This window comes from Aythya ferina (genome assembly GCF_964211825.1).
Source record: "Aythya ferina genome assembly, chromosome: 3".
NCBI lineage: Eukaryota > Metazoa > Chordata > Aves > Anseriformes > Anatidae > Aythya > Aythya ferina.
The window spans coordinates 95,046,581-95,062,651 of NC_140298.1; the positions used below are offsets into that span (position 1 = coordinate 95,046,581).

Here is a 16,071-nt window from a genome sequence, read left to right on the forward strand (position 1 = left end):
CCAGCTGAGCTGGTTGGTCAAACTAGACTGACCGTTCTGTGTTTCATTGCACAGGACTCCAAAACTTAAATATCCTGAGTAGCACATATAGATACCTATCAGGGTTAACATTGGTACAATGTAGACTAATAAAAAATGATCAGGAGTATCCACTGATACCTGTAAAGGTGTGCACTTCACTCCTAGCTTTGCTTGTTCTGAGGAAATAAGAAGGGTACTATTTGGAAAGGTTAATTTCAGAGAATAAGGGGAAAAAGGTCACTGAAGCCTTTATCATTTAAATTCATCTTTGGTATTCAGGATGAATGACGTTTTGGAACAGTAGTGAGTATTTCACTCATAATAATTAGGTAATAATTTAGGACTATCTTTGTTTCTGGAAGAGGATTATTTCTGTTTTCTTTAACAACTGTAAAACTAAAATCTTCTTGTCTGTGTAAGTTTTTCATAATTAGCAACATGGTCCTTAATAGAAAGGACTTGCTGTTCTTCCTTCATCTCTGATAATTCTGGCACTAGAAGCATTCTTGCGTAGAGCTATTTCTGGGCACATTAACTTCTTTCACTTACAAAAAATTAAGCGTTTGTAATTTTTGTTTGTTTGTTTCAGACCCCAGAGTAAAAGGATGGCTTCTTCTGGAGAATTATACACCTACCTTTATCTTCTCAGTCTTGTACTTACTAATCGTATGGCTAGGACCAAAGTACATGCGGAACAAACAACCATTTTCATGCAGGGGTATTCTAGTGGTCTACAACCTCGGACTCACGCTGCTTTCTCTGTATATGTTTTATGAGGTAGGAGAAAGGGTTTGGGCTGGGGTTATTTTGCATTGTCTGGTTCAATTATATTGGCATGTGTTGATCTATGGGGATATTCCTCATAAATCTGAGGAAACATCTGAAAAATTTTGCTACCGTTCTTCAGTGTCTCTTCTCAGAGGAGAAAACTACTGCTTGCCTAAAAGACAGGCTTAACTTGATTGCTTTGGTGGGTTGTGCAAAGTACTCAGTAGCAAAACTGTCTTGTTTCAGAGTGCAAAATGTGTTTTATTTGAATGTGTTTAATCATGCACGCACTCTGCATCTATTTCTGTAAGCTTGGAGTAGCTTTTCTTGTGTCATCTTCTTTTTTGTTGAAACAATTACATCTAGGCAATTGTGATTCATCTGTTTTTGAAAGTTAAAATCTGAACATTCAAATGTATTTCCGACTGAATTGGACTTTCTGTGGACTTAATTTCTTTCTTAACAAAACAGAGATTTAGGCACTGTAAAGTTTTCTGCTTTCATAGAGCAGTTTAGCTGCTTTTAATTAGCATTGCATGTTTTTGATTAACGCAAAACCAAAAACCTATAGCAATGTAAATAAGAATGTAGTCAGTGAATGATGGAGCATGTGGTTTTAATGTACAGAATACTCTGGCTTGCTTTTAACCAAAAGTGTTTCTCCTTCCTGCAAGGAGGCATTTTGTTTCCAACATGAGATTACAAACAAGAACTAAAACTACTAATTTCTTTTTGTGGGGAAGGGGGACGTTTGCTTAGAAGTACATGAAAGCCATAATTCTTGAAGTTTGTAGTTTGTAGTGTTCTACAAAGTGAGTTTAGATAGGGAGTGATTTAAATTTCAAGTTCTTTCTCTTGTGTAGTGAAGTGTTTATTCAGAAATCACTGTGTTGAGTTGGATTATTGAGAATTTTGACACTTGATTCTTTAGGATGAGCATTTTGGGATTCAGTAGGCACTTAGAACAACTTGCATTCTTGATTTGCTTACATTTCTGATCTGCCTGCAGGATATTCTAAATACAAGTGTGTGAGGAGTGCATCCAGAATTTGCATATTGATCTCTTTAATTTGTTAAAATGTAGCACTGCTGTGCACTTATATACTACATCTGCATTATTAGTTTTATGATGAGATTATTTATAATTACACAATAACTTGAGATTAAAATAATACAAATGATTTTATTGGAGGTTTACAAGTGCAAATTTTTCTTCAGTTGTACTAAGTACAGATACAATTCTCATACTAACCATTCTTTTTTTTCTTGAATACTTGAAATAATACTCATAGTTCCCAAGTGAAAGTTATTGTAATATTCTGCTGTGTTAAATAAAAAAAAAAAAGATGAAATCTTTTCTATTGTTTAAATTTAACTGACTTTTCTTGCTAATAGTGAATATTTTACCAAGAAAGGATTGATTATTGTGTGTTAGAGAAGTCTTCATACTTGTGACCAGCTGAATAGCTTTTATATTATCTCATTCCTTCACAATTAAACTAGAGTGAAATATTAAGGTTTCTGCTTTCTGTAAAGTGAAACACTTTATATCCAAGTGAATGTTGCTCTTAATGTAGTGTTACGGGAGTGTTCATTGGTATTACTGGAAATACACTTTATAAATGGGAATACACGAAGCTGCAGTGTTGTGAAGACTATTAAACTTGTGATAGTTACAACAAAAATGCTTTTGAGAACATCTTACAAGCAAATTTGCTCTTCTGTAGCCGAAGTTGTCTTAGAAGACCACTGGATGTCCTCTGCTGTGAACATGCCGTGCTGCATCTCTGCTGATGCAGCAACATTGAGGGCAAGCAATGGTCTGCAGCAAGGACTGACCCCATGAAAATGCTGCTGAGCAGACAGCCTTACTGACATAACACCATGCTGCTTGATGTTGCAGGGTGAGAGTCGAAGGGCCAGGTGATAGGGAAAAAATCAGCTTCCTGAACCTCCAGGTATGTTTTCTAGCTGCAGTGCCACTGCAATTACCCGTGTCAGTGCAAAGCAGGTGGTAGCCTCGCTCAGATCACATCAGGCACTGAAATTTCCCTTTGAAGGATTAGTGATTCATCAGTAGTAGCACTTCATGGTACATGTGCTCTCTTTCAAGCTAAAATGCTGAAGCATTCAAAAAGAGGTGAGGGTGAGATAATACCTTATACTACTTATGTTACTCCGTGCTCCCTTCCTCGTCACTTTGTATTTCAACTGAATTAAACTGTTTTCAGTCCTAGTTTGAGGAAATAATGCATAAAACACCACCACATACAAACTTGTTCAGTATCCTGTCAGAAAATAAGCTGTTTTAATAGCTTGTGTACAATATACCTCAGATCCTGCTTGGGAGTTTTTCCTGAGTTGCAGCTGTCAGGGTGTCAGCTCTTGAATCATAGCATCACAGCTCAGTTTAAATACTTTTTGAACAAAGCATGGTATTAAAGTGAGGCATGCTCCCAGCTAGGATGAGAAAGATGACCTGCTTGGTTTTCTGACCTTTATGTCTGAATGTTTGTGTGCAGTAACATTAAAAAGAAATTGTGGGATTTGCATAATTCCAGCTACTGTGCTCTTGCACCACGTGGTCTGCTGAGGTAATGTGGTATAATCTCATTTTAAAGTCACAAAAATTCTTACACCTCTTAGCTGGGATATCTAGATAGTATTTCACTTACATAATTGTTGTAAATTATTTGTTCAGGCATTTAATGACTACACAAAGGTCGGGGGGTGTTCTGGTACTAGCTAAAGAGCATAGTGGGCTGCTTGTCCCAGATGATTTAAAAGGCAAGGCAGGTCTGAGGGATGGGAAAGGTTCCTCTCGGCTGACCTGCCCGCGTAGCAGAGGGCAGCATCATCATTCTGTACTGTAGGGGGAGGGCATGCTCGTTAGAGGGAAATAACAGGGTATTTTAGGTAAATTTACAGTGCCTAGTGACTGAGAGAGGCCATGTGGACTCTGCTAGTCCTCATTAACTGCTATAATATCAAGTTTATAATCCAAGGCAGTCATTAATAGGTGTGTTGCTTGAACACCAAGGGCGACAGCACAAAGGGTAAGGGGAGCCTGGGCTGTGCACACCAAGGGTTGCCGGCCCTGCACTCACCTCTCTGGAGGGTGCTTGTGAGCTGTGCGTGCCCAAAAGACCCACAGGTGTGTCGCATGTCCCTGACAGGGTCAGGCCAAGGTAGGGCTGGCTTTGGACTTTGGTGGGAGCAGCATTCCTCCCATGGGCAGGGGTGAGGAGGGTCAGCCCTCTGTGAGGTGGTGAAGGTGAGGGGCAGGGTGTGGGCTGGCAGGAGGCTGCAGGTGGCTCACAGCAGCTAATCACCGGGGCAATTTTGCATCTTGGCAAACGTTTCCTTTCTTTGATCGGACACGTGGACCTCTGCTCCGATCTAGATCTGTTTGAAAGCCCGTAAAGTACCTCATCATGTGCTCACAGTGTGGCCCTCTGCAGCGAGTCTCAGACCTTGGCTGGTGTCACGAGAACACCAAACCGTCCCAGGCAGCCCTCTGACAGCCCCTTCACGCTGCTGTGAGCGTGTTTTGGTAGCAGATATGATAAAAAGCGCAATCCGCAGCGTTTTAAAGAATCCAGCAACAGAATTATAAAGTGAAAGTGGTACCAAAATGAAAGGCCGGAGAGAAGGAGGAGGTCCTGCTGAAGCAGAAAAGCAACCTTGAACTGCACAGGGTTTTCCCTGCCACCAAAGAACTTCGCGCTGGCTTTGAGTACCATTTTAACCAGACTGTGAGGGAGCCGTCTCGTTTGTGTGTCATTTAAAAATCACGGACTCTGGTGAAAATGATTACAGTCAGCCTTTTTGAGACAGGCTCATTTCTCCAGAGGAGATGTGCCTGTGGCCATTAGCAAGCCTGGGCCGCTGCCAGCCTGACAGTGAAGGTACACAGCAGAGCCATTTGGGAGCTGCTGTTGGTCAGGTCTCAGAGTGACCGATTGTTTTTTTTTGTTTTGTGAAGCCTTCCAGCACGTGCTGACAGTATTGTGGACGTAACAAACAGCGGTGTAGGGCAAAGGGGCAGCTGGCTCCCTCTGGAAAAGCACTGCCCGTGTGTGCTGTGTGGTGCACAAAGCAAGCTCTGTGGGCAGCGGCACCAGCTCGTGGCAGTGGCAGAAGGTTTTGACCACTGGGTTTATTCTGGAAAGGGAGGGTTTAAATTATTTTTTGCAACTATACTATTTATGTGTTAAAAGTTACTACCATTTCCTGCAAATGTTGCTTTGCTTGTATCATTTAAAACACTTTGGCTGTGAGATGCTACTGCTCCAAGCGTATTCCAATATGCTCTTCTGGAAACAAAGGTTTAGCTGAAGCTGCCTGTTAGCCACACTGATGCCTTTACCCTTCATAGGGCTGGAATCAATCCAGACACCTGATGTCAAGCTGTAGGTGGAGAACTTCTGTCCCTTACAGAGAAAGCTGCTTGGGTTTCACTGTGCTAGGCGTTACTTTGGAGAAGTTCATGGAGCACAGGGATGCTAAAGGACACTGAGCCTGGCTGTTTGGAGTGATCACAGTGTAAACGTTGTGATGATTCCTCTATTTCTCACATTTCCTTGAGCTGTGAGAACTGTATGAAAGCATCTGTAGGCTCTCAGCGACACGATTACAGCACAATGTGGGCTTCTGTCTGATATTCCAGTGGGCACCCAAGGAGCGGTATGGGCTTTCCCTCAATGCCGTCAGAGTGGCTTGGTGCAGGGCCTGCTCTGAGTTGGTTCATTGCCTTAAAATTGTGCTTTTAAACAGCAGTGGAAAGGAGAAGTCTCCATGGCTGCCTTCCCTTTGCAGCTTGGATAGAGGAATCGCATGGGTCTGCTGCTGATGCACAAGGCTGCCCTGCTGGCACTGTGGCATGGCAATATTGATTTTTGTCCATTACATGAGGTAATTCCAGGTCTATCTGTTATGGTATAACTAGATGTCTTTTTTTTTTTTTTTCCCTAAATAATGGTGGTAATTCTATCTCAGAAGGTCAGAAATAAAGACCTAGGCTGGCTGGGTATTTTAAAAGCTCATTTAGGGAGAAAATGAGCCATGAAAGAAATAACATTAGGAAAAGGTAGAGCGTTTAAGTGATTATCTTTATTGTACCTTTCAGAGTTAGTTTCCCACTCATAGTTCTGAGCAGCGTTTAATAGCACCAGTTATTGCAGTCTTCTCACCAACTTTTCATCATTTTAAATGGCTTATGGTACAGAGTTTTGCACTGTGGCTTTGCAAAGCTTTTCTTTTTTATTCTCCACGAGTGTAGATAAGGCCAAAAATGGACAAGTCTCTTGTGCAAGATATCTGCCTCTGCTTTTAAAATGTATTTTGGATACCTAAAAAAATCGTTTTTCACTTGGGAGTAGTCTAAATTTGTTACTCCTCTTCTAATGCTACTCCCAGGAGGAAAAAAACATCTTTATAAACATCAAGCAAGCCCTTCTGTCTTGATTATTAATTTAATAGAAGCACTGATGGCAGCTTCAGAAAAGCCAGAGGCCAGAACCACCGAGGCATCATCCTTGGTTTTAAAAATAAATAAGTTAAATAGCAAGCTGTGCCCTGGCCAAGGCACACTTGTTCTCATCTGCTCCTGTCTTCATAGCTGTTCTTCTCCAGTCCCACCCTCACCATCTCCTCCTCTGGGTGCTCCTCCATCTCTCCCCCTCCTCCAGCCTCCTCCAGAGCCCGTTTCAGCCTCTCCTTTTGCAGTCTGGCTCCTCCCCACGGCCCCATCATTTGCAGAGCTCAGGCACAGCACCGTGCTTCATCAGCCTGGGGAAAAAGGGTGGGACTCAGGCACCCTCCTTGGCAGCTTGGTCCAGATTTCCTCTTGCTTCCCCAGAGGTTTCAGCCAGCCCCTAGGCAGAGGGTTCCCTGCCATCCTCTCGTGGCTAATAGCTGGTCATTACTCTTAAAAGTAATTTCGTTGTGTTTGATGTGCCAGGAAGTCAGGCAGGCAACGGCAGATACTGTGGAGGAAATCACTTGGGCAGTGAAGGATGTAATGTACTTGGGATTAGTGAATTATTTAAAAGGATCCTGAAGAATCAAAATATGGCAAAACGTCAGTTATTAGCTCTTAAGGGTAGCAAAGCTGAAGGGTTTGCTCTGTTACACAGCTGAAAAAAATTGTAGTCAGTTCCATGTTTATAAAAGTTATAATCACGGGAGAAATATGTTTACTTTTTCTTTGGTCGTTCACTTTTCCATCAATGACATCGCCAGCTAAAAAGCAGAGATCTTTCGTAAGAATCCATGTAGATTATGTCCATGCAAAATGCATGCCATGTGGGATAAGCTGGGATGAGATGGTGCCTCCTATTTTTATTCTGGGATGCTGCAATTGGAAGAATTTATGTTATTTCAGCCTACGTTATGATTCAGTAAGTGCCCGGAGCCTCGTGTCACAAAAAGAAGGCCTTGACACCAGGTGTCTCAACAAAACTCAACAAAGCTGTCAAGGTGCGAGGCACGGTGTGGTCACCAAAATGACACTTTGTTCTTTCATCTTCCCAGCTGGTGACAGGAGTGTGGGAAGGAGGATACAATTTCTTCTGTCAGGATACACACAGTGGAGGTGAAGCTGATATGAAGGTAATGTAATCAAGACTTACAGCTAATTACATTTCAGATTGTCTCCCTGAGTCTAAGTGAAGAGCAGAAAGGCATTGATGATGTAGTTTTTGTTCAAATTATATGTTCTTTTTTTCTCCTTCTACAATAGGGAAGGGAAACGTGTAGTTAAATGTAATAATCCGCAATATGCTTGGTATTTACAGTTTCAGTGAGTAGCTGTATTTAAATTTTCATGCCTTTCTAGCTCAAAAACCAGGGAGTTGGTCTTTGGTCTGTATCCAGCCACTGTGTCACAACGCCTTCACTGTCTGAGGAAAAACATGGTGATGATTCCTTCTGGTCACCACTCAGACCGTGCCTCTACAGAGAGCACTACAGGAGCACCTGTGGTTAAGCCTTGTCTTGTTTCTGCCAGGACAGCACAGGTGCACAGCAAGAACCTCATAAAGCAATCATCCTGTTTTCACCTGTAGCTATGGGTTTGTACTGGGGTCTCGTATGGGAGAACTCAGTGCCAAAGTGTTACAGAAGATCTCAGTGAAGAGTCTTCAGTCTAGCTAGTGCAAGACGGAGTTTGAATTTTAAGCAAAAGAGTTAAAAGCCCCCGTGATGTGCAATACTTCTAAAACTTGTTTCTTCCTTTCTAGATCATACGTGTCCTCTGGTGGTACTATTTCTCCAAACTCATTGAGTTCATGGATACCTTCTTTTTCATTTTGCGGAAAAATAATCATCAGATCACCGTCCTGCATGTCTATCACCATGCAACGATGCTGAATATTTGGTGGTTTGTGATGAACTGGGTGCCTTGTGGTCACTGTAAGTACTGGGTTATGGTGGGGAGTGTTTGCAGTAAAGGCCTTGTGTTGGTTTTCTTTTGGTAAAATCCAACTTCAGCTGCAGGATTTGTTCTTTCCAATACTAACCTGCTTTGCTGAATTGCAGCCAGTGCTGGAAGATAGTAAGATGCCCGCAGAGCATCTAGAAAATACATAGCTATGTAATTTGAAGATTTTGTTTGGCAGTGGGACATTTATCTGCTGCAGTAGTCCAGGTCTGACACCTGTCAACCTTGCTTTCTCATTTTTATGGTGGTTGGAGACTTTCAAATGAAACAATACTTATTTTCCAAGTCAGGACCAGAAGTTTGTTTCAGCTGCAAGGTGTCTAATAGTGACCCTTGCCCTTGAATCTGTCAAGTTCACTGGAGATGTTACTTTCTTAAATTAATTTCATTATACCAGTAGCTATAAATTATTATTTCAATTAAAATCTTGTCCCCTGAGCACTAATGAATGTGACCAAATGCTTCTGAAGTGGAAGATATCCATGTTTCTCTTGTCTAAATCCAGCTAGACTCTGGCAATTTTGCTTTGGTTCTTTAATGCATTAACATGGCTTAGCTGTGGTTCAGATGTGCAGCTTATGGGCACTGGCTTTGTCGAACTCTCCTCCAAGAGAAACCTTTGCAAATCCATTGGATGTGAACTCCCAGCAGTGCAGACCAAGAAGCTGGATTGCTCAGGAGTCTGCTGTCCGAGCCAAACAACATAGAAACTCGTACTTGTTTTGTGTTGTTAGCACAACAGTGAATAATGTTGAACCTATGAAAAATGTGGATGTGGAAACACATTTTCCTCTAAAGAAGTTGATCCCTGTTTATAGAACAGTCAAAAGTGCAAGTACTTAGAGTCTATCTTGAGTTTCTGTGGTCTTGAAAATACTTTTGTGCTATTTCTGGTGATATTTTTTTTTCTACTTCCTTTCCAAGCTCTGTGTCGGGCTCAGTCATCTCGTACTACGCAGTTTGGTGCTGAGCTAAAACAGAAATTTCTTTAATGACTAAAGATGCTGTAAACAAGGACAAATAAAATGGTTAACTTGCAGTACTTGCGCTTTCAGAAGATACCCGTTGCTTTTGATTATAAGTGACAAAATAGGCTCCCACCTAGAAGGAAGTGAAAGCAGCCTAAAATTAGATCAGAGAATCTATTGATTGCTGAGCATGTTTACATGTCTCCTTTTTATCAGCTTCCTCAATACCCTTGAGAAACTAGAATGTAGAAAAATAATAAATAGAACGATCAAAATCAGAAGGCTGATATAAAGTGTACAGTTGCAAAGCTTTTCAACCACTCAGTTGGGTCAACAGAAAAAGTTTAAGGGGAAGTGGAGTTTTTTGCCTTTGTTCTAAGGGAAATTGTGTTTTAAATAGTGACATTTTGAACTTGTTATCTTAGTAGGCTCCAAGAAACACCATTTTCATGGTAACGCAGTGTACTTTCTTTCCTGTTTGCTCTTTTAGCTTACTTTGGTGCCACACTGAACAGCTTTATCCACGTCCTCATGTACTCCTACTATGGATTGTCTGCTGTTCCAGCAATGCGTCCGTATCTGTGGTGGAAGAAATACATCACTCAGGGGCAGCTGGTGAGTGACAAGCTCTTCGGTGCTTCAGCAGGTTCTTGTATTTCCAGTGGGATCTTCTTGTCGTTACTGAGTGAGAGAGTTTTGGCAGGATGTAAAAGGGGAAATAAAGGATAATACCTTCTATACCTTCGAGTGCCTAAATCACCTTAGAAATCCAGCTTTTCACCTCTGTTTGTACTGTTTTCAGGGCAAAAGGGAGGCAGGGATTTGTGGTGTACACAAATCAGTGCTGAGCAGCTTAGAAGGATCTTTACCTCCCCGTGTTTTGTGGCGAGATGTATTTGGGAATCATAATGCTGGATGTTCAGGGACTCAGGAGCCAGAGAGGAGGGAGAAGCTTTTCTTCCAAGCCCACTTTGACTCGTGTGCTCTTCTGGGTGCTTTGTTGCTCAGGCTGATGTTGAGAAGACAGACCAGAAAGGGAGTGCAACACAGTGCACAGCTAACAAGGCCCTTCATTCTGCTCCTGCAGGACAATGGATTTTCTGTCCCATTTTTGCATGCAGTTGCAAATGGTTTATTAAAAACTGTTCAATATTTCTGGTCTCCTTCCGCACTTTAAATGGGCAGATTTTTTTCACTTGTAATTCTGTGTTGGACTCCTTGCATCCATTTGCATTGTTTCCTGTGTGTACAGTGATGAAGGCTGAATGCTGTGTACTGGAGATGAAAAGAGCCCTGAAATTAAGCAACGTGGCACAGGCAGTAGTGGTACTACGTGTTTTGATGTGTGTAACATGTCTGAACACCACAAGGAAATGTGCGTGGGTCTTTCGTCTTCCTCATTTTATAGATAGGGAAGCTAAAGCCTGGAGATGATTTTTATTATGATGATTTTATTATTTTTTCTCCCTAGTTAGGAAGTCCCCTCTCAGACCTGTGAATAGGTTTAATAACCTTTGCTGGTGATGACCAGCAATTCAGAGTTTTGATTCTCAAAGCCTGCTTTTCTTAGCCATCCTACAGGAAGGAACAGTGCTAAGTAGTGGAGTTCTTTGTGGTTTTACAGGTTGTTTTGTTTTGTTTTGTTTCGTTTCCAGACTTAGGCCCTGTTCTTCATCCATGTTGCCTGAGTGCTGCAGAGTGCAAGTGTCTCAGTGGTGCTCCCCTGGCTATTGTCACAGCCACTTCCACTTCCCTGCCTGCTCTGCATGCATAACTGTTAGGGCAGCAAAATAGCAGAACGGAGCTGTCTTATTTTAAATAAACATTCCCTAATGTGGTAGCCTTCATGTAAGGGTGAATTTTTGCCTAAGGGCCTCGACAGTACTTAAGCCCAAACTCTTTTTTTGTTTTTTTTTTTTTTTTTTTGTTTTTTTTTTTTTTTTTTGTTTGTTTTTTTTCTCAGAAGAGAACATTGAAGATAGTTAAACAGGTCTAATGAACCTCAGTTCTTCTCCTTGACTACCCCCAGCTTCCCTGCTTCATATGTGCAGATTTCAACCCCAAAATATCTCCCCTGGAGCCATATGTAGTGTAGTCCCAGTCTCTGAGAGAGGGTGGCAGGATCAGGATGTGAACCCTGATATTTGCAACTGAAGCAGTGAGATGTGAGTTGCACTAGTGCTCCAGAATGGAGCAATATTAAATAAAAGCACTTAATCAACAGAACACTGCAGCCTGAAAGTCTTCCTAACTCACGTTTACTTTTAGAAAGGCAGAGAAGATAAATTTATCAAACACACAGGATTACATGTTTTGACTTGCTTTGTGTATAACTAATTAGGTTTTGGTCAGTAATGGCTATTTTCCATCTTGCATTAGTGTGCTCTGTTTTCTCTTGTTTATTTATTTTTTTTTTCTTTCCCCAGACTCAGTTTGTCCTGACAATCTTCCAGACCAGCTGTGGTGTTGTTTGGCCATGTGCATTTCCTCAGGGGTGGCTGTATTTCCAGATTTCTTATATGATTTCTTTGATTATCCTCTTCACAAATTTCTACATTCAGGTAAAAGCAATATTCATCAATTCTTTGTATCGTTCTGCTGGTGTTACATCACCAGAAAGCTGTTTTTCAAAGAGATGCTTAAAATATTCGTTTTCTATCTTCCTGTAATATGCATAGATTCTTAGAGTGCTGTTCTTGTTGGTGCGCCCTCAAATGTGAGAGCTTCAGGGTGTGTTCTCCGCATAATTCAGAATGATTAGAAATCACAATACAAAAACAAATTTTACTAATGCAATTTCAACTGCAGATAAGAGAGAGGAGGAGCTTTATGTAAGAAACAGCTTTTCATTCTGAAATAAAACAGCTGCCTGTGAACCTCTGAAGCACACAAAGGAATTGTTCCCTACTGTTCTTACAAGGGTAAATGCTTATTCTATTTCCAGGGAAACTTCCCAAACTATCAACATACAAAAACCTGGTTTTGGTTCACCTTTATAAGCATTGGCTTGTAATTCTGTATGGAAAATCATCGTTTTGAATTGTGTTTCTGTGAAATTTGTTTCATGTCTGAACAGATTTGGACTTCGATATATGTTGTTCGGAGTAGGTCATAATCAGGCTCTGTGCAGAGATCTCCCCATCTTCAAAAAATCAAACCTGTGCAAGCTACAGCCCCCGAACAACAAATTCTGAGACATATTTTAAATGTCTCTTGAAAGAGTCAAATATTTCAGATCCAGTAAGAGTGACTATGGGTGGAAAACACAGTAGGCTTCACCTTTCTGATCTTCTGATACTTCTTAAAGTCAGTCCTATGGTTCGTATAAATTGCTCTGTAGGAACATGCTAATTAAACATGATTGTATATTCCAAATAATGCTTTAATTTCTTCCTCAGCTTTACTCATATTTTAACTTTCCTTCACACACACGCATACTTTGGGCATTGCATTCTCATCAGGCAAGATCTCTTAATCTTTCAAAAAGATTAAGTCACATATATTCTTTCCACTGCCTGTAATTTTTGGTGCCCTGAATCTCCTGAGAGCTGTTAGTTTTTACTTCTTTCCTACTTCATACGTCAGCTCCTGCAAATTTGTTTCACATTTCTGTCTCTGAGATGTCCCTAGCTGTTCTTGTTTATCCACTTCTTCTGGCATTGCTGGAGATAGTCACCTGTGTTGCATCAAACCTCTTTCCTCACTTGTCATTTTGAATATATTCTTAGGCTGTAGTCTGCTCATAAAATTGCTTTCCTGCTTCTAAGTGACTGTTAATGTAGCACTACCAGTGCTACCTCATACAACAATTCTTATTCTTTCCCAGTGAACTAATGCTCTTCTTGTGATGAATGAAACACGTAGTATAGCCTTATACACAAAAAATGGTAAAGCTTGTTAGACTGCCACAAGCACAAGGCCTTTAAAAATGATGGATGCAAGTTCACTTTTGTGTTTCTTGAACTACTGTGAGGAAGTGGTCGTTTATACCTGTTTAAACAAAACCGTGTGCCTTTCCGTGTATTCTAGACTTACAACAAGAAGGCATCCTCGAGGAGGAAAGAGTATCAGAATGGCTCTACAGCCACTGTGAACGGGTACACAAACAGCTTTTCTTCCCTTGAGAACAATGTGAAACAAAGAAAACAAAGGAAGGATTGAAGACCAAACTGAAAAACCATTTTGATAACCCCAACAACAAAATCATCTGATTGTAAGCACAATAAGAGTTGTGCACTAATACTCTAATGGCTACTGTAACTATTCCTGCCTAGAATAGTGTGATTTATGTAGGACTTAACCAGTGCAAACACCCTAGAAACTGTATACAGAACATAAAAGTAGGTTAAAGTTTAAAAATAATTCTGGGCTGTCACTGACCCCGCTATAGACTGTGGAAGGGAGTATTATTGTAGTATACGACACTGCTGTTGCCTTACTAGTCAATATGATAGGTGCTGAATTATGATTCACAATTTGAAAACACTGTAATCTAAACTCCATTTTTTTACTGTAGATCGTGCATGTGATTGTAGAGGTAATTTGTACGATGCTGGTTTCAGTAGATAAACACACATGCCTTAAATTAAAAAGCAGGGCCCAAAGCTTATTACTGGTTTAAAAATTAGGGTATGTTTCAACCTTTCAGTTGATTGACTTTTTATTAAAAAGTCATTTAGAAGAATCCATTGATCATTTTACTGTTCTGTATGTGATACACAGCGTTAAGTATCTCTTACATGATGCAGTGAAATTGGAAATGGCACATTTAGTTTTGTATATTTGGCTTTAACTGACTAAACAGTCACAAACCAGATGGAAAAGTTATTTTACCTTTTTAATAGATCTTATTTTTTTATTTGAAGTATGTCACTAATGTAAGATTAATTGGCGCTTACACAGTCCAGGAAGATTTAATTATTGTCTCTGAGGTTTAGGGTATATACAGGGTGGACCCATCTTTTATTTTCTTTCTTTTTCTTATTTCTGGGAATTCTTAAATGTTAAATGAAGAGTGGTTTTTAATATGGAAACTGGCAGAATTTCAAGTGTTGTTACCATAGCCATATCCACACTTTAGAAGCTACTGTTTAAGTCTGTGACATATCCAAAAATGTATTTAAAAACGAAGACAGAAAGATGCTTTTCTGACGGAATTGTCTGTATTTAAGTTGGTATCTGTACTGTTCTTCATGTAGCATATGTTCATTTTTAAAATGTGCCTAACAAACATATTTTTTTTCCCCAAACAAGCAAAATTAAATGGTCTAAGTCATACGTAATGTTTTTTAAATGTTACTGAAATGTGCTGGAGGTGTCTGTTTCTGTAATGTGAGTTGTGTATATCACCAGTAATGTTTTGGCTTCTTATCTGAGGATTTGTTTAGAGTGCTTGTTAAAGTCGCTCCTTCCTGTAAAATCTTGCCTTGCACGTATGAGGAGCTAATTGCAAAGCCAATATCTATTGCTGGGGTGTTATTCTGGTATCTGCCGTGGTGGAGTCTGGCTTATGAATATCTTATTCATTAAGCTCTGAAGAATGAAATTGTGCAAGACGTTCAGTTGGTCATTGCTCAAGTTTAGCTATATTTTTTTTTTGATATTTATGTAAATGCCAGTTTTAACATGTTTAATTTTTCTTTTCTTTTTTTTTTTTTAAATTAAATCTTTAAAAAAATTTTTGCACATCTTTTAGGGAATTAATACGTTCTCTTGCTAGCCTTGTGGGTTTTCATTCCTTGTTTTGAAGGAGACAGTGTCTGTTATGTTTACATTATCGAAGCTTGAGTGTGTGTCTTCATTTCTAGGTACTGGTTTGCAGAGTCTTTACATAGCTCAGTACAGCAGCTACAATGTTCAAAATAGGCTGTCTAAATGTGCTAGAAATAAACCCTTGGCTCATTGAATATACCTACATTGTTAATGTTTGACATAGTTTAATCATTAAAACACTTTTGATGATCTCTGCCTGAATTCTATAGTGGGTTTGTACAGATTTAACACATTGCTGCTTCCTGCGCATGGCCACGAAGGAATTGTCTTGGCTGAATGACAGCTGCAGATACTCAGGGAAATTCAGCGTACCAGAGATTTGGTATCAAATTCCGTACAGAAACCTTTGGCTGTTACTGAACACGGCTCCATTGCCTGGCTGTCAAAATTATTATCTGTGTGATGGATTAAGCCTCCTGATGGAAATAGTGACTTGCTGAAAGCAGAGCATCCCAAACGGCTCTGAGGTTGAGTGCTGGCAGAAAAATTAACAGGGGCCGAGAGGGACTTTCTGCCTCCTATATACTGTCTATAAACAGGAAACCATACTTCTATCCAGAATGTGAGCATTAAAGAACGTTTTTGCAATTTCTCTACAGCTCCTTTTGCCCTTGAGTGATCACTTCTGAGCTCTATCTGATGTGAGTGCACTGCCACAAGCTCAGATAGCTTGGTGATGGACTTAGCAAAAGCAGAACTATTTATATAGCTGCCTGTCTTCAAGTTTGCAGGCTCTTAATGCAAGAAACCTAGACCAAGGAAATGTGTTTTGCATTTTGTATGAAAGTCTCAGAGGCTTTCTGTTATGCTGGTCTCTTCTAGAAGGGAGCTTCAGATGATTGCTAAGATAGTTTCACAGTCAAATTTGCAAGTACACAAGAGAGAAACTGAAGTTTTTTTCTGAACAGGGCTCAGAAGGGTTACCAAGAGCAATGCAGTTCTTCGGATGCTGAGCCAAATTGGCAGGTTGTACCTGGAAGGCAGAAGCCACAGCACCTTGCTCAGGGAGCCAGGGGAGACCGGGCAGCTGCGCTCCAAGCTCAGCCATGGACAGAAAGAGGTACAGCATCAGTAACGTGCACACCTGCAGGCCAGAAGGTT

At 40.5% G+C, this 16,071-nt stretch overlaps 1 protein-coding gene across 3 annotated transcripts in view; it reads left to right on the forward strand.

Moving 5' to 3' along the window:
- ELOVL5 (ELOVL fatty acid elongase 5) overlaps positions 1–15,159 on the forward strand; it is a 35,638-nt gene extending 20,479 nt beyond the window's left edge. For all 3 annotated transcript variants that reach the window (XM_084516270.1, XM_084516271.1, XM_084516272.1), the window contains 6 exons: positions 611–798; positions 7,324–7,401; positions 8,031–8,202; positions 9,689–9,813; positions 11,625–11,759; positions 13,228–15,159. In XM_084516270.1, the coding sequence (XP_084372396.1) occupies positions 611–798; positions 7,324–7,401; positions 8,031–8,202; positions 9,689–9,813; positions 11,625–11,759; positions 13,228–13,359 (830 nt within the window). In that variant the 3' untranslated portion in view covers positions 13,360–15,159. The remainder of the gene's footprint in view (positions 1–610; positions 799–7,323; positions 7,402–8,030; positions 8,203–9,688; positions 9,814–11,624; positions 11,760–13,227) is intronic.
- Positions 15,160–16,071: the final 912 nt, after the last annotated feature.